General features: G+C 47.7%; 1 protein-coding gene across 13 annotated transcripts in view; it reads left to right on the top strand.

Annotated features, from left to right (window-relative positions):
• LOC147898793 (Pseudouridine synthase family protein) overlaps positions 1-23,875 on the top strand; it is a 126,400-nt gene that overhangs the window by 94,183 nt on the left and 8,342 nt on the right. For all 13 annotated transcript variants that reach the window (XM_087379788.1, XM_087379786.1, XM_087379785.1 and 10 more), the window contains 2 exons: positions 10,679-10,780; positions 10,875-10,949. In XM_087379788.1, coding sequence (XP_087235914.1) covers positions 10,679-10,780; positions 10,875-10,949 — 177 coding nt within the window. The remainder of the gene's footprint in view (positions 1-10,678; positions 10,781-10,874; positions 10,950-23,875) is intronic.

Raw genomic sequence — 23,875 nt, forward strand, 5'->3', positions numbered from 1 at the left:
TTGCTGGAAGTCACATACGCAGAGAGGCCTTGGGCTGGCAGAGAGCGTCGCTACTGCAGGTCGTATTCCACCATATGGGCGTGGGCTGAGGCTTTTGGAGAGAGGGATGGAGTGCTGGAGTTAGTGAGCGATGGAGCAGGTGATCTTGTAGCAACAAGTTGTAGGAGCTTGAGTTATTGGAGGCGACTCGATTGCAGGAACTCCATGATTGTTTAGAGGTGGTCGTAGGTTCTGGGAGCTGGAGGGCTACAAGATGTTCGAGAGGCTGTGAGCGACAGGGAGTAGACGGGGAAGGATACGTATGTGACGGAGGGGTAAATCTCCGATTGCATGCCCTGGCGCAGATGCTCTCTGGGTGCTCCGTGAGGACGAATGAAGCCACGGTGTTGGCTAGCTTCGTGAGGACCAAAGGAAGGAGGCTACAGCAATGCCTATCGGGTTTGGGGGTCGCTAAGAGGGCACCATCAGAGGAGAAGGAGGGAGTTACGTGGAGCGACTGCAGGAGGAAGACGTGAGCTTGGAGGAGGATGCGAAAGGAAGGGGGCCTGCATGGTTCTGTGGGGATCTCGATAGTTGAAGAGCTCCACTATGGCGAGCTGTGTTTCGGTTGGAAGGACGTCCATTGCATGGCTGGGAGCTTTTTGGATTGAAGGAGCTAGGTCTAGAGGTTCATGGAGGATAGCGGAGGTCATGTATGAGCAGGAGGACTACGGAAAAGAGAGCTACTTGGAAGGCCAACGCGACTGTGAGGAGGGTGTGTACATCAGGTCCAAGAGAGAAGACTGATCGGGCTGGAGGCTTTTTGATAGAGGAGGTGGTCACATGGAAAAAGACAGATTTGTATGCAAGGAAGGCGGCAGTGGTGACTGTGTTCACGTGATGGGTTATGGCTGTTGCTCTTGCTGGAGTCTTGTAGAGACCTTTGCTGTTGCTCTTGCTGGAGTCTTGTAGAGACCTTGGCTGTTAAGAGCTCGAGGATGGCAAGCTGTGATGCTTGAACTTAGCTCACCTCAGCTTTAAGGATACCGATGGGAACTATGGGTAGTAAAAGGCTTGTAGTTGCAGTCCAAAGGTGCAGTGCTTATGTGTCTATTGGTGTGGGTTCTCTTAGAGGGTGGTAGTTTGAGCATACAAGGCAGTTAGCTATTTGAAGTCAAAGAGATCCGGGGTTGTTCTTCATGGACTTTGTCAGGGGAAATGTGAGCATGGTTGTTATGCAATCCTGAAGTTGTCATTTTCTGGAGTTTTATGTTTCATGGGTCCTCTATGTATTTTCTGAGCTTGATCTCAGTCAGTAGGAGAGCTTGTGTTGATGCTATGTGGTCCACTGGGTTTTTTTTGAGGTTGTCTGGCTTCTGGGAAAATGGAGCCAGTGTATGAATTGGATGAGTAGAGACATTGATGTTGAATGAATGCCTTTTGCCTTGTGATTGTGTTTTAAACGTGGATGAGGGTGGCTATGAAGGCGGATTAGGCTCTACTGCTTTTGTCCATCCAACGGGATACACCATGCAATGCATGAAAAGCTCAAGAGCCAAAAAGAAAGGATTGGGGCTGATAGTGCCATCTCAATCCGGTAGCAACCTCCGAGAAAAAGGGAGAACCCCTCCAAACTCGAAGAAATACAGTCCTCCTAGAAGAGGCTGCCCGTGAAGGGCCCTGCATGCTAGCCCATACGGCTATCAAAGTGTGAACCGTGTCACTCCAAATACCCGTGAACACCTGTGATGGGTGTATCTGGGTGTCATCCAAGGCCTGTGTGCATCTGGCTCTCCAAATGTGCCAAGAGGAAATGCTAGCCAAAATCTCCCAAGAGGTGTCCACTGAAACATGTGAAGCTCTGAAAGGAATATGTGGTACATCTTGAAGAGAGTAGGGCTCTATCACCTGTCAGTAGATCAAGAGTGCCCAAGAAGAAGGCTCACCCTCATAAAACACTTGGGGCCCAGTAAGTGAAATATGAGATTTGAAAAGAATGCCACATGGGACTTGGTGGATTCTCGCATTGGGAAGAACATTTTGGGTACAAATGAATCTTTAGACGGCACGTTGGAAAATTACAAAGCTCATCTTATTTTCAAGGGTATTCATAGGAAGAGGAAATTGACCATAAGCAAACCTTTGGTCTGGTAGCCAAAACACCTACCAGTGTATTTTCCTTAGCTTCACTTTATGGGTGGCTAGTTCACCAGATGGATGCTAAATTTGGTTTTGAATGGGGATCTCAAAGAGGAGTTCTATATGCAGCAGCCCCAAGGATTTGAAGTTTGGGAACACGAGCACAAAGTGTGCAGGCTTAAGAAGCACATTATGGGGGTGCAAACAAGCACCAGATGCATGGTATCAAAATTACATCAGTTTCTCTTGTCCAAAGGATTTTTGAACACTCCAATCTTTATGTTTTGCAAGTAGGGTCTGATTTGATCATCCTTGTACTGTATGTTGATGACATTCTAATCCCAAGCAACAATAATGAGAAAATTGTGGAGTGCAAGCTATGCTGTCTATCACATTTGATATGATAGATTTGGGTTTATGTATTCACTTTTGGCAAACCAAGGAAGGGATATGCATGGGGTCCTTGCAGAAATTTAAGACGGAAAAGAGCAACTCAATAGCTAACTCGACTTGTGAACGGCCTCAAGCTCACAATATTCATAGACAGCTGGTAGGCAGCCTCATTTATTTGTGTCCTATGAAGCCATACATTGCCTATGCTACAAGGTTGCGGAGTCAGTTTATGCATTGTCCAACAGTCACACATTGGCATGGAGCTAAAAGGGTTCTATGTATGTGGTACACCCACCTTTGGTTTGCATTATGCTCATGACTATGACTTTGTCCTTCATGGATACACAAATTCTGGGACATTGATGATAGATGGTCCACATCTAGCTATTGTTTCTCATTGGGATCAGCTTGCAAGCAAGCGAGAGTCTTTCTTTTATCCAGTGAAGCAGAGTTTAAGGCAGCAAGTACAACCACTATGGAATGCATGTGGTTAACGAAGTTAATGCACGATCTGTATCACTCATAGTATGATGCGGCCATAGTATTGTGACAGTTAGAGTTGCATTGCCATTTTGCAAATAATCTTGTCATTCATGCTTGCATGAAGTACATTGAAAATCATCATTACATTTGGGGTTGTATTGAGGATGGCTTCATTGAGCTCATCTATTGTCGCTAGCTATCTTCACAAAAAGCCTCTTATTCAATGCCTGAGCTTGTATTGGGCATCACAAGTATGATTCTTCATAACCCATAGAGTTTCTCGCTGACGATTTGTAGATTTGTGGCCTAAGAAATTTCCCATGCTAACGACTTGCTCCTAAACTCTTCCGAATAATCTGCGATTTGGCCTAGCACATCTTTTCATAGATTAGATTTAACTGTGGACTATGTGGGGTGTTATCTGCTTGCACTTTTTCTTGTAGAGTTAGCTTGGTTCTTCTATCTTCATATGTGGCACGTGAGATTGGGTGATTGGTTCCATGGTGGTAATTAATATGATTTCTATTGGATTTTTATGATCTTGGCCATAGAGTAGAGCTTGCGTGGTGGTTGGTACTGATTACATGATGATTTCCAACTCAGGTCATGGTATTTGATAAGTTTTTCTCTCTAAAAATAAATTTTATGGAGATCTTCTATCTTGGCCTGCTTAGGCTTTTGCTAAGGGATTCTAGAGTGATGTTATTTGGACTCCTATTGAAGGAGAATTTACTGTAATTCAGCACGGTTGGCATACCCAGAGACAATGCGAGACTGTCTCCAAATCTTTGTCCATGCAGTGGTGGCATCTACATCTATGTGCATCTGGTCCACAACCATGGACCAATAGGCAAACCTCCATGAGCCACCATCAAGAAGTACAAAATCTTATGTGGCCTGCAGCAGCTGGTCCATAATCCAGTGATGCTTTCTTGAGGGGCTCCAGGCGACACCCTCCAATTGCAGTCACCAACCAAACGGAGTCGTATACGAGAAGAAGGGCACCTCCTCCACCTTGTCTGAGTGCTCTACTCGTGCTGGCCAAAACCACTCTCTTAAACTGCGTATTGGAACAGGCCAGCTCTCTCATAATGAAAGATGCCATCATGCCTTGCGTATTGGAACAGGCCAGCCCTCTAAGGCTTCCCGCTCCCTTCCTCTTTCTCTTTGTGGCAGTCTCTCTAGGCTATTTTCTAGGCCCACACTTCTAGATAAATAAAACCTATCCAATCGGGCTTTTCTATGATTACTCCCCACTTAATGGTTGCTCCACGTGAAAGGTATCTAATCTAACAAATCCACACACTTCAGTGGTCCAAAGAGTTCACTACCACTAATCATTGTCCCCTTGTTCTCCCATCCATGTTCTCAGGCAGCAACCTCACAGGACTGTGGCTTTTAATCTGCCAAGAGGAGGACCTATTGCACTTTAAGAGTTTGCAAATGAGATGACACTCTCTATGGAGGGCACAGCAAAGAGTCTAGAGGGAGTCAAGGGAGCCGTGAGAAATATTGCTTGGCCTATGGGCCAAGATCAATTGGACCAAATCAATTGTTCCTAACAGCGGCTGAGGAGATTTAGGAGGTCTTGGATTGGGGAGCCCCAGCAGCTTCTGCCCCGCTGGATTCCGTAGGGGCAGACATCGAGATACTTAGGCTGCTAGATGGGCATGATGTTTCAATAGAGCAACAACTCGCACCTGTGCTCGAGGGTGTGTGACGACAACTCTTGTACTGGAGCTCGGCCAAACTCTCTCTTACATAGAGAGCTCTTGTCCTCTTGGCTACGCCATTGTATATAGCCTCGTACTGGTGTTTTCACATGGGTTGCACGGGTCAGCTCAGGCACTTAGTGTGCAAATGTCTATGAGCATGTTTATTCGTACTAGTGTTTTCACAGGGATTGCATGGGTCAGCTCAGGTGCTGCGAATTTCTATGGGCATGTTTGGTGAAACAAGAAACATTATAGCCTGGGTCGCTTGGCAAACGATGATTCTACCACAAGTGGAGGGAGGACTTGGCATCACAGATCCAAAGATGCTGAGTAGAGCCTTCTTGGGAAAGTTGGTGGCATGTGTCCTTACCCTAGGCATGGAGCCCTAGAAGCTCCTACTTCAGTGAGGGCTTTTCATGAACACACCTCACACTGGCAGCTCCGTGGCAGCAGCCCCATAGATGGATCTTTTCAAAGGCTCTCCTCATGGGGAAGGACTCCCCCTTGATGAGGAGTCTTCATAGAGTCTGATAGCATTTGTCCGTAGGTCTTATTTGGGCCAGCCCGCAATGCCGCAGGAGTTTGAGCGTCAGCCCATCCTATGGCATTCGGAGCTTCGAGATCAGGAGGGTCTCATGCTATTTGGGCACGAATGCATAAGTTATATTAAATGCTTGGTGAATTATAAACTACTTTGGATCTACGTTCTTGAGATGGATAATAAGCGGAACGAATATCGATCGAAATTTCGAGACATGTATTAGTGTGATATCTTAGAAACAACAATAAGTGGGGTGGGCAGTCCGGGGTGGTGTACGATATGCTTTCTTCCTTGATGTTCGAAATTGATGTATCCATTGGGGAATCGATGGAATAATAGTAGATTGTTCCAGTGGACGGCGAGCCATGATGAATTGAAGGGTTTCATAGAAAGGCTAAAATTACAGGCGTTGGCAAATCTAGGCAGAGGATGCACCTTGATAGTGGCCTAGCTAGTTCTTTCGGGGCACAGTCGCAGAGGCATGAGTTTGAGCCCTCTCTCCTTAAGGGGGGTAGGCATTGGATGTTGGAGATCGACTCTACAATTCCAAAAGAATGGGAGAAGGAGTTGCACAAAGCCTTGCAACCCCCCCAACACGATGGTATGGGTAGTTCTCTAGGATTGGATTGCCCCTTAGGATCCAGTTTTTGCATAGACCCCTCAGTTCGTATTGCTCCAAACACTACAAAGTGGGTCTTGGAGCCTTCTTCAGCTCGAGATGGTGGGAGATCCAGAGAGACTGATGAGGCCTTAGCTACGCTCGTATTGATTTGGAAAGTGCAAAGGTCTCCCTCATATGACCTCCAATAAGCATCTGACTGGCACTCCCTGCCGACATGGCCAAGACAAGAACTTCTCGAATTCTAGATTGTCAAAGTCACCTCCAACACTCTGTAAGCCGTCTCCAGAAGGGAGGGTGATGCTGACTGCAAGTAGGGGCGTAAATGTTTGGGATCTCTATCGTGGAGTCACCCATCCGTAAGACAATCCATACTACTCGCCCTGTAATAAGCCCACCCAAGTCAACATATTCGAGGCCAATGTCTAGGATGCTGAAATGCAAAATCCCCCACTGCAGGGGACCAAACCTCAGGGCCTCTCATAGGGAGGACATGGCACCAGCATCTAAGCTCCACTAGCCAACAAGAATTGTCACGAATTAGCACGAGATTTAGAAAAGGCAATGGAGAGGTGATGAACCGAGGGGGAAGGGGGGGGAGGTGAAAGGGAAAAGGGGGAAGGCCACAAAAGGTGTAGAGAGGAGGGGGAAAGAAGTGGAAGGAGGGGCAAAGAAAAAGGTAGAGGGAGATGGGAAAGCAGACAAAGGGGGAGGTTGAATGGTGAGGGAGGCTGAGGGTGGGGGCAATGGAGCTTGTAAATCATCGCGAGTAGAACGAGCCTCCGCCTTTTCCATAAGATTCATCTTACATCACATGGTTCTTCTCATATCTGCCACTCCTAATCTAACAAGTCAACATCTAGAGGGCCCCAAATATTGAGCCCGTGGCTCATAGGTCTAGCATTGGCTATCTTTACCAATTAGCGCTAACTTTAGGCTTGATGCATAAAGTAGCTTTATTTTACTAAAATCCACGCAAATAGCCATGCATTTCTTAGACTAGCCCAATCCACTGGGTCTAAACCTCATCCATGCTAGCTCTAGTGTCCACCCTAGGTTAATCCAAATCCTATGTTAGATTGCGTCTTGATTCTAGATCCAATCCAAGATCATAGGTTAGCATGGCCTTGACCCTAGATAGTTCAATCTTGGTTTGGCCCTAGTTAGTCTAGTTATGGACATGACACTTATGCCATTTACATTGTGTGAGAAATGCAGTGAGGTGCTTTGACTCACCGTATCATGGTTAGATGGGGAGGGCGGGAAGACGCAAGTAGGTGGACATGAGAGTGGGCATGAGAATATGACGGGAGTCCAAATACTCAAACATGTCAATGGCACATGAAGGCACATGGTAGAGAAGGAAGGAAGAAAGAAAGATATATTAACGTCCACGGGAGGCCTCACGGGACTATGGGACAAAGTACACAAAAAGTGAATGCATACAAGCCTCAGTGGACTGAAGCAAAGGGTACGCTAGGATAATCTATGCTAACAAAATCATAATCATAGAAAAAGTCAACTACAACTGCATAGTGGGCCAGATCAATCAATCTATCCAGGCGCTAGGACAAAACCGAAGCTTGGTATAGTGATGGCTCTCTGGTGGGCTGCGAAGATGTCTCGTATCTGTGTCTATCGAGCTATCTCACGCTGTGGTGGGGGACGTGGTCTCCTCGCTCTCTGGACTCTTTGGGCTATGTCTAGAGTGACCCCCCCGTCTTTGTCGGTCTCCCTTGAGGAAAGCTGTGATAGGTCAGACCTCAATAGAGTGTACTTTGGGGGCTCTCTATCGCGCATGTGGTCTTTGCGCCCCTCTCTCGGTGGTACTGTGTCGGCTGCTCATCCAGATTGCTCTCATATCGGCTAGCTGCTGCTCCTCCACTCCAGTGTGTCCGAGGGCTGACTCAAATGTATAGAAGTCTGTGACGTGTCGCTGTGCCCGGTCACCCTCTATTTCCTACAGTGGTCTGACCATCCCCTACTGCTCTTTGATTTGTCGTAGAAGCGTCTCCCTGCGTCACTGCATCTCCATCAGATAAAGCCCGATACAGACATGGTCATGGAAATGGATCAGTCGTGACAAAGGACCGAAGCCATTCCCCTCTAGGTAGAGACGGTGGTAGCGTCCCCGAATCTCGTAGTAGGTTGGGCAATCACAAAGAAAATGCTCCTCTGTCTAAATCGCCCCCAACATACATAGCGAGTATACCCGCTGCTCTCTGGGTATACCCGTTGCTCTCCTTGCCTCGATCCTGAGCTGATGGGACGAAACCCGCATCTGACCAATGGCCCTCAGTGCATGGGAGACTCGTCTATCCTTGAGATAATGGGGTCTGATGATGAATCCCTCCTCTGATACTCTCAGGAAGTGGTCGCGATAAAACAAGTTCTTGGTGGGGAGCTCATGGTCCTGCCCCCAAGTCTGGGATGTGTGAAGCTGACCGTATGATACAGTTAATCTCATCTCGCGAAAAAAGACTCAGGAGGTGATCCATGCTATACTGGAAGGGGGGAAGCATGTCCATCTGGATACCGTGCCTGGCAAGCCATGTAGATATGCGTGCATACCATGTCTCTGCCCCATTCTCTGCGAGTCGTCTGGATGACTCTAGGGCCAACCTCGAAAGTCTCCAGTGGGGTAAGTCCTAGACTTTGTGGATGAAAGTCACTGTTTGAAAGATGGCATCAACTTGGAGAGGTGTCATGGCGAACTCTACCTGTACTATCTCATGTGGAACTGAGGGCCTACATTGGATCATCTTGGATCCCATTGTCACCTGTAGCCACTCGAAGCTCCTCTAGTCTGTTCTCAGAAGATCGCACCCCCAGAAAGGTGCTGCATACATGATAGTTGGTCGCACCAGTGTGTCAAAAAGCCAGCCCTTCGTCGGTGGATCTTGGAAGTGCACCTGGAAACACTATCGCTCTAGTCTAGCCAAAGCACTGCGCCCTTGTGTGAGCCGTGCCTGGGCTGCATGTTTCATCGTGAAGATGGGTCCTTTGAAGATTGATCCCAAATATGTGTACGACTGCACTATCTCCACTGGCTCACCACGATAGGTGAAACTAAGTCGGTGAGTCACTACTCGTGAGGTGTTGAAGATCATAACCTTAGTTCTCCCAAGGTTGACCATCAGATCTCTCTCTGTCTGCAAAAAACCTCTAATGCCTCAGATCTCTTTGCAGCTCCTCTGCCGAAGAGGATATAAGGACTATATCATCAACATAACAATATTTGTATGAGGAGGTCACCTAGTAATGAACCCTCGCTACCTAGGCGATCTATGAAAGATGTGATGTCATCAATGTAGAGTCCAATGAGAGTCGATGAGAGAGGGCAGCCCTACTTCACCCCAATGGTGCTCTCGACCCAATCTGATAGACCGCCTGCAGACCCTACCTTTGACTGACTCATATAAGCTCATCACACCCCAATAAAGAAAGAGGGCGTAAGCCCATTTGAACGAGGGCACTTGCCCTTGTGAAGGGCAGAGAGAGCAGTCCTGAACTCTATGTTGGTGAATGGTGCATCAAGTGAGACTATCATATCTCCAGTCACCAACATAGGTAAGTGCTACCAAATAACAACTCGACCATCATCTTTGTCATGTGTGTCAGGATCTGCTGTAAGAAAGGAGGCATAGAAACCTGTGGCTACTTGCAAGACGGTATCTGATCGTGTCTATAAAACCCCGTCTGAGTCAACAAGATGTGAAACGCTCTCCTTACTATGTTTGGGGCCAAGAGTAGAGAAGAACTGCTTGTTGACCCTACCTCTCGTCTGAGTCCAAAATGACTCTCTGGCATGAAAGGCATGCTCTGCTCTCTGATCCAACAATGACCGTTGCTGAGCTGTTGCTGCAGCAGCAAGGCGCTCCTGCTGTGAATGGGGGATTGGGGGATGAGAGTGATCAATCACTGGCGTAATAAGAGTAACAGATAGAGTTTTATGGGAATTAGGATAAAAGAAAGTTGCTTTAGAGATGACCAAATATGAAGGCATAAGAGGGAAGTGGTTAAGAAAAGATGGGGTAGGGGGTGGTCATGCAGCAAGGATGTGATCATTGCACTAAGATTGGGAGAGAGTTTTTTTTTTTAAACTCTGATTTTATGGGAGAAAGGCATCTACCCATATCCAAGAGCCAATGGAATTTTAAATCATATGCAATAGGGACAATAAACCACAATCAACCAGGCATGAGATCACACTAGATGAATAGGAAAGGAGATAGGTGGCTTGCAAGATGTTCGGTGTATGCATGTAGGGAGTCCCTATTGAAAGAGTAGGGAGTGTGTCGGTGAAGCATCTGGATTTTGAGGCTAGGTGAGGGACATGACTGACTTCTATGGCGTATAGCTTCCTTGGAAGGATGTTTAGGATTGTCTCTTCTCATTTATGCCTTAGGTCATTTGTCATTGTCCATCCTCTTATGAGCTTGACAAAAGCATGCTTCTCTACTTTTAGTGTACTTGCACTATCACTGCTACAACGTTAACATGCGAGATTCAACTCTTTTTTTTTGGAGGGGAGAGAAAATAGGAAAGATTCAACATCTTTTGCTCTCTTTTTAGTCACTTTTACGTCCTTGCAAAGATGCTTGGCATATTTTTAATGAAAGGACTTGCAGAATTTCAGGGAATTGTGCTTGTACAGTTGGGTTTTTCACATTCTGTGTGTCTATGTTTGCATGGATATCTGAATAGAGCACTTCTTTTTGTTAAGAACATAAGCATGTATGCAATACAATTCTGGGAGAAATTTGTTTTTCTTTGAAATTAAAAGATTTGCATTCTTTTGTACTATAGGTTCAGCAAGGCTTCTCTACATGCACCTTGAAAAACAATTGAAGGAACATCTCCTTGCTGCTGCCATGCTCAAGGAGGCACATGACCAACTTCCCATTTGCAGTGAGTTACGTTGGACACATCTAATACATCTATTTAAGGTGTGAGTTAGACATCCTTCTCCATAAAAACATATGCATTGCATGTATTATTGCAGGTGTTTCGGATCTTCCCAAGAAAGGCCTTCAAAAGAAGATCCTTCACATTCCACTTTCTTGTCGTCCCACAGAACGTAAGTAATAGTCTAAGTTTGTATTCCATATTATATGCTGTATTAACTCATCAAGGATTTTATTATATTAATAATAATTTCTGGTTCTGAGACTTTGCACAAATGATTACACCCTACCAAACTTGGTACTTCAAATATTAGTTAATATGTGGGACTCTGTGACTAATTCAAACCAAGCACTATACCAAGTACTTATCAATTCCATATATTTGAGAATGGCATTTATGCAAATCAGTAATATAAACCTTCCTTGGAGTATATCAATTGAAGTTACGCAGTTAAGTAAGAAAGGGAAGATTCAGTTGAAGAGGTCACCTTGGGCTGCCCCAATTCTTTCTATAAACAAGAAAGATAGGTCTGTGCATTTGTGAATAGACTATCCAGCCCTAATTCAAGGTACTTAATTTTGTTATTATTAGATACTCAATTAATTGCCTTTCCATTTTCTGCCCTTCCATTTCACTTAAACTGTAAGAAACTTTGGTGTAAGGACAGCTCTTGGAACTAATTGTATCCTACGGTTTACAGCACTCTTTGGATGTAAATCATGACGAAGATCCTCTAAGCTAACCCATGTGACAAAAATTGAGCCTTTTCTTACTTTATTTCAACTTGATGCAATAAACAAAATGACAAAGAAGTGCACGTACATTGTTGTCTCAATTAAGCGCTCCAACTCCGTACAACTGATGGGAGAGGTAAATTAGGTATGTTATGCTCACCTTAAAGTTGGATCAATTATTTATCCTTTTTCAGCAGTAATGGTTATTCAAATAAAATCTCTCTAGGGTATGTCCTAACCCACGTAGGCACTTCCTACGCAGGACTACATCAATGCATGATTTGGAAAGCAAGAGTATCCGGGGACCCTCTAAATCATGTGCAGAAAATAGAGGTATTGAATAGCAAAAGATGGTGCAACAAAGGAGGGTAGAAGCCTAGACACTTTTTAATTCAGCATTTTTGTCCTCATTTTTACAAGTGCGTAAGAGCTAATATAGGAAGGTACCCGGCTAAATCATAGGCAAGTGCAGCTCCTCCCCCTCCCTCCCCCTCCCTCTTTGCTACCCCTGTCACGAGGACGTGAAAAGTGATGTAAAGTTTATTGTAACTCAACCCGGGGTTAACTATGGTTAACTCTAGTAATGGTTTGGCTGTGAGGGGCTGGCTAGAGGAAGTGCAAACTTCCTAGAAGTCCCTAGGGGCGATTCCTATGTGCACCCACCAGGTCCTAGGGACAAGGCATAGGCATCTTATAGGGGTTTTAAAGTTGGGTCCAAGGACAACCAACGTTGTCCTTGGTATGGTGGTTAGGACTTTAATGAAGGGCCAAGTGGCATGCATGCAAATGCATGTGCTTCCCCTAACCTACCATCTCTCTCCCTCACCGTTTTGGAGCATCCTCAGTTTGCAGAGGCTCTTGGAGTTGAATTCGTTGCTTGTTCTTGCTCTCCCTGCCTGTTTCTGCTACCTCTTGCACCTGCTTTCTGCTGCTCTGACTCTTGCTCTAGCTCTTGCATGCAACCCAAGGCTGTACGGCCATAGGCACACCTCCCTAGGCAGTTGTACGGGCAGTCCGTATAGCTGTACGGGCTGTTGGCACGACTTTCGAGGCGATTGTACGGCACTCGTGCAACAAATTGATGCCCCCTATTCAGGTGGACAACTTTACGGAGTCTTCCAGAGTTCAAAAGGCAGCCACCTTCTTGAAGGGCAATGCACTCCAATGGTGGACCAATTTACTTTTGCGGGGCAGAGCACCTACCACATGGGTTGAATTCAAACAGGTGTTCTCAGCCGCATGGTTAACCACTACTTGCGAAGTGGATATCATGACCGCTTGGTATAAGCTAGATGCGGTGAATTGCAGAAATTTGGAAGACTACAATAAGAAGTTTTGGGAAGCCTTGTTGCCAGTGAATTCTTACAGGCATGTACCGTTGTCTGAGCAAATTGAAAGGTATTGCTGTGGGTTGCCAAAGGAGATTCGAATTACTGCACAAAGACAAAGGTCTCCAACATGTCCCAGTTGATTGAGAATGTTGCTACAGCTTATGCACTCATGCAAGGGAAGGTTTCTGAGGGCATCAAAGTCAAAGGGCAGCAAGCTGGAATCTCCTAATAAGTTCAGAAAATCCTCGCAGCCTATGAAAGCAAAGTTTGTTGCAGGACACAGGCAAGTATCGTCTCGTACTCGTATGTCAGATGAAGAAAAACAGATTCTTTATGATGCTAACAAGTGCTAGATTTGCAAGGAGGAGGGCCACAGGGCTTTCGAATGCCCACACAAGAAGAGGAAGTTCCCTGCTACTGAGCAGGGTGAGCATAATGAAGAGAAGAGGAATGATCAGAAGAATAAGAAGCCTAAACCCATTGCTGGTCTTTTGCCAGACTTGATTGTAAGCTACAGAGTTATGTCAGGCATAGGGCAAGATAAGAGACCAAACGGCTTTGATGCCAGAATACGGATGCTACAGAGTTATGTCGGACATGAGGCAAGATAAGAGACCAAATGGCTTTGATTTTTTTCGATCTGGGAGCCAAAGCCAACTTCATTTCTCCCGAGCTGGCTGGAAAGTTGGGAAAAAGGGCAGAAGAGATGGGTCCCTCGTGTGATGCAGACATGGCTTGGCTCAGCCAATCAGTTACTCCAGTGATAGGCAAGCTGAGAATGGACATTCAGAGCTATGTGGACATGGAAGAGTTCTACATTATGCTGTTGAATGGTTGTGATGTTACTGGGAATACCCTGGCACTTTCGAGTTGGAGCTGTTTTGGATACGAAGAATAAAACTATCACAATCACTCACCGTGGCAAAACACATGTTCTAGATGGTATGCTGAAGGGAGAATCTATTCCTGTTGTATCTACTTCCGCCATTGGCAATGTAATGAAAAAACACCTTTCAGCGTACTTAGAATTTGCATCTGAAAAGCAGTTAGTAGAAGAAAAGTCTCATTTCTCTAAGGTCGGGGGTTTAGAGGCTTATTCCATCGTGGATGGATACTTATTTCTGGGACGTGCCATATGTGTACCCAAAACATTTCGGTATCTAGTCATGAGTGAGTTACATGCGAGTCCATATTATGGACATAGAGGCATTAGAGGGACCATTGACAATATTGAGAGGTACTTCCATTGGGCCCTACCATCTGGGTACACTTCCTCTATGACTACATCAGTAGTGACTTCTCCATTGTGGTCCTCCACAGGAGGGGTTGTCGGGGTGGTCTCCTCCTCGGGAGCACCAACACTCATTACAGCCCCATCGGGACTCCCTCCAACTCTTGCATCCTCTCCAACCTCTCGGGTGGGGATGGCCCCCTCTCCAACCTCTCGGGTGGGGACGGCCGTTCTCAGTCCTCCAGACAGAGCGAGACTTCTCGAGCTACTCAATAAGGTCCACGTGAAGACTCAAAAGTTCAAAGGCCACCTCCATGAAGATGCGGAAGCTCATGTGAGGAAGTTCCTCACAGCATGTAGAGCTAAAGGTGTGGAGAATGAGCATGCGTTCCTTCACATCTTTCCCTCGTCATTGGAGGATGCTACGGATGTATGGTACAATCAATTTCCTCCGGACCACTTCCAGACGTGGACAGACCTAAGGGAGGAATTCTTACGCACTTTCAAGTTGGAAAAATTCGAACACATGATTGTCCAAGAGTTATCCACTGACACCATGAAGCCTGGAGAGACATCTCTGAGATGTACACAAGGATGAGGGTCTTGGCGGCAAAGATGTCGGTGCCACCCAATGACGCCGTCATGAAGGGGTGGTTTTTGAAGGCCTTACCCTCCACCATTGCTATAAGGTTGGTTGACAAACTTCCTGAGCATGCCTCACTACAAGAATTTCTGAGGGAAGCGGTGAAGATGGAACGGTCCCAGTTAAGTTTCGCCTCAACACCCGCTCAGACCGCCCAACTTCCGAGAGAAGAGGGCTCACAGGCATGGCAGCAACTCAAGAAGGAATTAGAAGAAATCAAAGAAGGTCTGAAAGACAGAACAAAAGTGGATGGACCGTCACCCTTTGAAGCTCAAATAAGAAGTGGTCTCTGGTGCACGGACTGCAAGGGTTCTGGCCATGGCTACTGGGAATGTCCATCGAAGCGTAAGGTACCCACCCCAACCTCCTTTTGCACATTTTGTGAAATTCATGGACATGATGCCTCCGAGTGTAGGTATCTTAAGGGGTTGAGGAAGCTTCTGCCGGAGTATCCAATTGGGGAGCCACTGGTGGCTACAATCAACAAAGCTGCACCGACCACTTCAGGGCCAGTACCCCTAGCTTCAGCCCCTGTGAAGGCACCTGAACCACCCACCCACCCTATCATTCCACCTCCACTACTTCCTAATCCTCCTAATCCTCCTTTGCTCCAAGCTCCTACTCCTAGTGAATTTGGGGCTCCATACTTCTACCCTCCGCCCTACTATGCACAGTATCAACCACCTATGTCAGGGGGTGGATATGGACCCCCTTATGTTCGCGGTCGACGGGGTGGGTTCCGAGGTGGACGTGGAGGCAGAGGTACCAACTTTCGCAGGCCCATCATGTGCTATAGATGTGGCGAGTATGGCCACTACCAAGATATTGTACACAACCATTTGGGGGACCCTCTTGTACACAGTGCAACACAAATGACCACTACACCAGAGATTGTCCCAATGGCAGAAGGGAATTAACATCGCAAGTCAACATGGTTGATGTAGTAGTGGCGGGGGAGGGTGACAAACCCCATTTGATTGGTGCAGTGTTGGGAGCTGTGACTAGGTCACAAATGAAGGGTGACAGTAGTAAGGATGATTCAACATCAATATCGGAGGCCTCATCACCAACTAACACCAGCTCAGTCACTAGAAGAGCATCCCCACCTCCTTCCTCCAAGGTGGACAGTGGGCACAAGACTACATCGCCCTTGTCCTCTCCTGTAACTGGATTCTGTAACTGGATTAGAAAGGACCCGAGGGGCCCCACAGCCATCAAGACCTATCAATAGCTCTAAAACTACCTCAGCTCCAAGTGAGCAATCTATGCCTTCAAGGTATGAGGAGGTGATCAGGAGTGTCACCAAAGATCTTCAATCTAGTTCTGAAGATGAAGGAGTCACACCTCAGTTTCCTTCCCGCAAGTCCAAAATAGCGAGGTTTGCAACAGAAGTGACAACTTCAGGGCAAAAACGTGAAGAGTCGCAGGCAGGCCCATCCACCTTCCACTCGGGAAGCACAATGAAGCAAGAGAAGGAAAAAGGGGTGAAGCCTAGTAGTGCCAAAGAAAAGGGGAAATGGGTGATGGGAGAGTCACCACAGGAAATATTGACTGAGAATCCAGAGGCACCTCCTCTCCCTCGTGTAAGCTTCGACCCTCGGCCAGAAGCTCGGCGGATGAAGGCACAAAAGATTGCTGCTACTGTCCAGCCCTATTCTTTGATGGATGACTTGATGGATTTTAGGACCAATATCACCTTACGACAACTCTGTCAATTGTCTCCACATATCAAGCATCAGACTATTGCATTTGTGAATCGCATGCCAGGAGGGCGCCAAAGGGGATCTGTTCAGGGCGGACCCACACCAGAGACAGTAACAGTTCAAGATGGAGTAACACTAGACAATTGCTCAGCCTATGCTGCCCTCACATGTGAACAAAGTCCCAAGCTCGCAGTGGAGATCAATGGGGTGGAGCTGAAAGATGTTTTCTTGGATGGTGGGGCAGCAGTAAACATCATGCCGAGAGGTACTCTTCAACAACTGGGTTTGAAATTGACAACTGACGTACATTTCCAAGTACGCATGGCGGATCAACGCAAGGTGAAGCCTATGGGGGCTGTAAAAGGTGTTCACATGAAGATTGGGGGAGTTACATTCCTGTCCGATTTTGTTGTACTTAATATGACAGAGGGTGAGCAGACTTATCCTCTACTTCTTGGTAGACCATGGTTACGCTCAGCAAAGGCCATTCAAGATTGGTCAAGTGATGAAGTTCGACTACCTTTGGGATCCACATCCTTAGAAATAGACATGGTTACTAGAAGGGCCCGCCACCGACCTGGAACTTGGGGAAGAGGATTTTGAAGAAGAAGAAGGGGTGGAAGAGGAGTGATGGGCACTTGGGGATTGGCCCCTACAGGAAGAAGAGTTGGCCTATGTGGAGGACTCACCCTTCCAAGGTGAAACCGATGTAACAGCGGCACGAGATGTTGGTGAGAGCTTGACGTACTTGTTGGAACATGCTAGACCAGATGAGGAAGAAGCTGTCATCTTGGATTGGATGGGGGCCCTGGGATCCTTAGCCATCAACATGGTGGAGTTGTGTCCAGAAGAGGATCCTGAAGCCCATTTTGGTACTTCACGGAATGCGCAAGAGGTGAGCCAGGAAGCCTCTTCCCCACCTGGTTTGGCTGATCTCATGTATGAACGGATGCCTTTTGGCCTTCTTAATAATCCCCACATGTATCAGCGAATGATGTCCGCAAGTACCAGACCAAGTGGTGGGGAGGCCACCAGGGTGACTCAAAGACAAGACCATGAAGCAGCAATGGAAGCAATGGATGCACACGACATGGATGCCTCACACCAAGAAAATGACCATGGGGTCACAACAGAGGAGGAAGAGGATCCTATGCAAGAAGATGATGAGCGAGCGGAGCATAATGATGGACCTGAAGAGAACACTTATGAATCTATGGAAGAAGAAGAGGACCACATAGATCATAGGCTGGCTGAGCACAATGATGGTATTGGAGAATACACTCATGGATCTGCAGAAGAAGAGGATGATCACCTACTTACTGATGTCACTCAAAGGCAGGAGGTACCGGAAATGACTCTTGGAAGGGTTATTGAATCCATTATGCAATCTGACCAACCTAGGAGGGGTCAAGAGGCTAGACAATTTGAAGGAGCCGTCCACATTCACACTGGAGTCTGGAACTTCAAACCTTCAAGGCAAGCCCACAGCATACAGGGAGAAGAAGATGTCGCGGACCTTGTTCTACTCGACTTATATATGTCAGAAGCTGACTCCCCAACGACACAGGAGGTTCATGACACTACATACGAGGTGGTTGGACTACCATATAGAGGAATGCTCAAGCAAGCACAAAAAGGAAAGAAGAGAATGGGCCCAACTGTTGCCTCTACATTTCAACCATTTCCAGAACACACCCAACCGTCCTATCCGAGCTCTTGGATGGAAGTAGTGGGGAATTTTTCTCTAGATGATTCTCCTGCGCACTCGGCAGTGGGAGTAGAAGAACCGAACAACTCCGCATCAGGAAGCATACCTCAGGTTGACCATGCCAGGGATTGGAGGTATCTGAACATAGGGACAGAAGACCAACCGCGACATCTTAAGGTAGCCAGTTGGGTCTGGGAACATGACTATCTCCTTGCTGCATTGTCTGATTTTTTTCAAGAGTATGTTGATGTCTTTGCCTGGTCATATAAGGATTTAAAGGGAGTACCCACTGAGTTCATGGAACATCGCATCGATCTATATCCGGAAGCAGAGCCGGTGATCAGGGGACCATATCGCATGAATCCTAACTATGGCAAGGCTGTCCATGCTGATATTCAAAAGATGGAGCAAGCAGGGTTGATCTACCCTGTTGACTACTCCGAATGGCTTAGTGGCATCGTAGTGGTACCCAAAAGAGAGACTGGAAAACTCCGAGTTTGTGTCGACTATAGGAGTTTGAATACCGCCACACGTCGGGACAGGTTTCCTCTCCCCTTCACTGACAGGGTGCTAGAAACCGTAGCTGGTCATGCTCTCTACTCCTTCATGGATGGATACAGTGGGCATAAGCAGGTTCGGGTGCGAGAGCAAGATCAGTTAAAGACTACCTTCGTCACCCAATGGGGAACTTATGCTTACCGGATGATGCCTTTTGGTCTATGCAATGCACCGGCCACGTTTCAACGTCTTGTCACCAAACTCTTCCAAGAGAACATCGGAAAGTTCCTTGAGGTATTCTTGGATGACTTCTCTGTGTTCAATGGTAAGAATGCTTCTCACCTCGAACCTGCTATTCAGACTGATCACATGAGTAAGTTGAGGTGGGTTTTTGATAAGTGCAGAGAAGCTAGGTTGTGCTTGAATCCGGACAAATGCTTCTTCCTCGCCTTGCGAGGGGTCCTCCTTGGCCACATCGTCTCAGCTAAGGGAATGACCACGGACCCAGCAAAGGTGGAAGTGATATTGACCTTGCCTATTCCTCGCACACCCAGAGAAGTCAAGTCTTTTTTGGGACATGTGGGTTATTATAGAAGATTCATCAGGTCCTATGCCGACATAGCGGTGGCGTTGACGGAACTCCTTCGGCAGGAGCAGTCCTTCAACTGGTCGGCACCTCAACAACTGGCGTTTGACAACCTCAAGGATCGTCTAGTAAAGGCACCCATCTTGCGGCAACCTCAATGGGATGTCATTTTTCATGTGCATGTAGATGCAAGTGGGCTGGCCATTGGGGCGATATTGGCCCAACCAGATGAAGAGCACAAACTCGACCTACCTGTGTACTTTGCAAGCAGACAACTCAATGGAGCAGAAAGAAACTATAGCACCACTGAACGCGAAGGCTTGGGCATGGTCTATGCCATGACAAAGTATCGGCACTATCTCTTGGGCAGTAAGTTTATCATCATTACTGATCATCAAGCTCTCAAGTACTTACTGAACAAACCAACGCTTGGGGGGAGAGTGAGTAGGTGGATTCTTCTATTTCAAGAGTTTGACTTTGACATCCTAGTGAGAGCAGGCCGATTACATCAACCAGCAGACCACTTGTCAAGGATCTCTTCAGGTGAAGCAGCCATAGGAGTTGATGATGACCTTCCAGATGCGGGCCTCTTCCGTGTCGATGCCACAGTACCAAAAGATGACTGCCTGTTTGCTGTGGATAGCTTTCCCCCATGGTATGCAAACATTGTACAATTGTTGTCTACAGGGGAGTTCTCCAAAGGGTTAACTCCAGCACAAAAGCGGAGGCAGATTCTTCAGGCTGCTCCTTTCAAACTGATCGCGGGTCAGCTGTACAAGTTGGGGAAGGACCACATTTTGAGGAGGTGTGTGCTCCCACATGAAACACAAGACATCCTTCAGGAGGCTCACTCAGGAATGGGGGGAGGTCATATGGCACCAGAGGCCACTGCTAGAAAGATAATGCGCTCTGGGTTGTGGTGGCCAAAGCTATTCCAAGACTGCTATGCTTATGTGCGCCGCTGTGACTCATGTCAAAGAGGGGGGCCGAAGCCTACCCGACGGGAGTACCTTCCCCTTCAGCCATCCAGCCCTGTACCCCCCTTCTATAGATGGGGATTGGATTTTGTTGGACCCATCTCTCCTGCAACTCGAAGAGGGAACAAGTATGCTCTGATTGCTACTGATTATGGCACTAAATGGGTGGAGGCTAAGGCCGCGAAGACCTGCACTGCTCAAGTTGTGGCCTCATTCTTGTATGATCAAATCATTTCTAGGTTTGGATGTCCTGTGGAATTGATGAGTGACAGAGGTACCCACTTTCTCAATGATGTCATCGCTGACCTCATCACCCAACTGCAAATTGTTCACAAGACCTCTAGTTCATACTACCCTCGAGCCAATGGTTTGGCCGAGAGCTCCAATCGGACCATGTCTCATATTGTGGCTCGGTTATGCCTTCCCTTGGCAGATTGGGATATTCTACTACCAGCTGCTCTTTTTGCTTACAGAACCGCATACAAGGCTAGCACTGGATATTCACCCTTCCAGCTAGTTTACGGCTTGGAGGCGGTTATGCCCTATGAGTTCCACATGAAGACCACTAGGGTCATGGCAGAGATGGATGATGACTTGGAGGCATGCACACTTGAGAGATTATGGGATCTTGAAGCCTTGGATGAACATCGTCGTGAAGCGATCCTAGCTCAGGAAGTCTGGCAAAGAAGGTAGAAGGCATGGCATGACAGAAATCTCAGGAAGAGGGAATTCCAAGTTGGCAGCTTAGTCTTGTTATATTCCAGTAAGTTCCTGAAGCATAAACCCAAATTTGTCAGTGGTTGGACAGGGCCCTTCTTTATCACAAGGATTATTCCCAGTGGAGGGGTTTATTTGGCCACCTTGGAGGGCAAGAAGTTACCAGCACCTGTAAATGGCTCACGGGTAAAGAAGTATCATCCACATTGACTCTCTCTTTGGATAAGGATTTCCATTCCTATTAGTTGAATTTTTATTTATTCAAACCACAACAATGTATTCCCTTTCCTAACCCTGTCAAGCTTCTACTCTCAACCCCGTTGCACTCTTTGGTGAGAGACCAATTAAAAAAAAACTGAGTTTTCCTTCTCTGGCAAGGCGGAGATAGCCCTTGCCTTCTCTGACACACCCTCCTCCTTAATCCTTCTTCACCTCTCTGTCACTCAGGTTCACCTCTCTGTCACCCATGTTCACCTCCAAGTCACCCCTGTTCACTCCTATGTCAACTCTCCATGTTCACCTCTCTGTCACCCATGTTCACTCCTAGGTCACCCCTGTTCACCTCCAGGTCACCCCTGTTCACTCCTATGTCAACTCCCCATGTTCACCTCTCTGTCACCCATGTTCACTCCCAGGTCACCCCTGTTCACTCCTATGTCAACCCCTGTTCACTCCTATGTCAACTCCCCATGTTCACCTCTCTGTCATCCATGTTCACTCCTAGGTCACCTCCAGGTCACCCCTGTTCACTCCTATGTCAACTCCCATGTTCACCTCTCTGTCACCCATGTTCACTCCCAGGTCACCCCTGTTCACTCCTATGTTAACTCCTGTTCACTCCTATGTCAACTCCCCATGTTGACCTCTCTGTCACCCATGTTCACTCCTAGGTCACCCCTGTTCACCTCTAGGTCACCCCTGTTCACTCCTATGTCAACTCCCCATGTTCACCTCTCTGTCACCCATGTTCACTCCTCGGTCACCTATGTTCACTCCTAGGTCACCTCTGTGCACTCCTAGTTCACCCTTGTTCATTCCTATGTCACCCCCCAAGCTCACTCTCTGTCACCTATGCTCCTCCTTATGTCACCCCTTGTTCCTCCCCTGTTCACCCTAGGTCACCTCTTGCCGCTTTCACCCTCAGTCACCTATAGGCACACCAAGGTCACCCCTTGTTCATCCTTGGTTCACCCTTGGTTCATCCCTCCTTCAGCCTCATTCAGCCTCATTCACCTCTATAACACCCTGATCCAATATCCTATACAAGAGAGAGAGTAAAATTCAAACTCCAATTTTCCCACCGTGTTCATTCAAATATTTCCTCTTGCCCACACCGCTTTTTCTCTCACCTACCCCCTCCCACCAAGGCTATATTTAGCCACCAAATTCAGCGTCTGTCCTTTATCTCCCAATTCCAACCAGTGCTATATTTAGCATCTGGCTAAACTCTCCCAATTCCAACCAGTGCTATATTTAGCATCTGGCTAAACTCTCCTAATTCCAACCACTGCTATATTTAGCATCTGGCTAAACTCAGCGTGGATCCTTGGGATCAGCTCATCCACCTCCTCCACCGCATCTTGCAGCCCACTCATGCTATTTTTGGCTTACTTTTCTAAAGTTGGATCTCTTGGTTATGTATTTATGGCTGTCCCCCCCTCCAGACAACGAAATCATACGCAGCCTCCCCTCCAACGCCTTCTCCTGCAGCCTCCCTCCTTCTCCTGCAGCCTCCCTCCAACGCCTTCTCCTGCAGCCTTCTTCCTTTCCCTCCATCGCATATCTCCTGCAGACTTGCATCGCAACCCTCCTGCTTGCAGCCTGCAGCCTCCCCTCCAACGCCTTCTCCTGCATCCCTCCTTCTCCTGCAGCCTCCCCTCCAACGCCTTCTCCTGCAGCCTCCCTCCTCCTCCTGCAGCCTCCCTCCAGCGCTTTCTCCTGCAGCCTCCCTCCTTCTCCCTCCATCGCATATCTCCTGCAGACTGTCATCGCAACAGCCTCCCTCCTTCTCCTGCAGCCTCCCTCCAGCGCTTTCTCCTGCAGCCTCCCTCCTTCTCCCTCCATCGCATATTTCCTGCAGCCTCCCTCCTTCTCCCTCCATCGCATATTTCCTGCAGACTGTCATCGCAACCCTCCTGCTGCAGCCTGCAGCCTCCCCTCCAACGCCTTCTCCTGCATCCCTCCTTCTCCTGCAGCCTCCCTCCAGCGCTTTCTCCTGCAGCCTCTCTCCTTCTCCCTCCATCGCATATCTCCTACAGCATCGCAACCCTCCTGCTGCAGCCTCTTGCAGCCTCCTCCTCCTGCAGCCTCCCTCCATCGCAATCCTCCTACAGCCTTCTCCTGCAGGCTCTCCCTCCATCGCCACCCTACGGCTCTCCCTCCATCGCCACCCTACAGCTCTCCCTCCATCGCCACCCTACAGCTCTCCCTCCATCGCCACCTTACAGCTCTCCCTCCATCGCCATCCTGCAACAGCCCTGCAGCCTTCCCTCCAACGCCTTCTCTGCAGCCCTCCCTTCATCGCAATTCTCCTTCCCCCTTCTTGTTATCACCTGGCCAGCTCCCCTCCTCACTAGCACCTCGCCAGCTTCCTCTCTGGACCTCGTCATCGGATCCCCTTCTCGTTATCACCTGGCCAGCTCCCCTCCTCACTAGCACCTCGCCAGCTTCCTCTCTGGACCTCGTCATCGACTCCCCTTCTCGTTATCACCTGGCCAGCTCCCCTCCTCACTAGCACCTCGCCAGCTTCCTCTCTAGACCTCCTCATCGACTCCCCTTCTCGATTATCATCTGGCCAACTTCCTTCTTGCCTCGTCATTAACGCCCCTTCCTTTCCTGCTTCCTTTCTAGCTTTCGTGCTTCTCCATCAGCTTCCCTTCTCATCACCATCAGCTCCCCCTCTTGTCACCACCTACCCCACTCTCTCGTTCTATCTCAGCGGGCTTGCCAACGCCTCGACAATAGCCCCCC

This window comes from Dipteris shenzhenensis, chromosome 9, assembly GCF_047967505.1.
Source record: "Dipteris shenzhenensis isolate YYH24624 ecotype China chromosome 9, Dip_SZ_1.0, whole genome shotgun sequence".
NCBI classification, from domain to species: Eukaryota; Viridiplantae; Streptophyta; class Polypodiopsida; order Gleicheniales; family Dipteridaceae; genus Dipteris; species Dipteris shenzhenensis.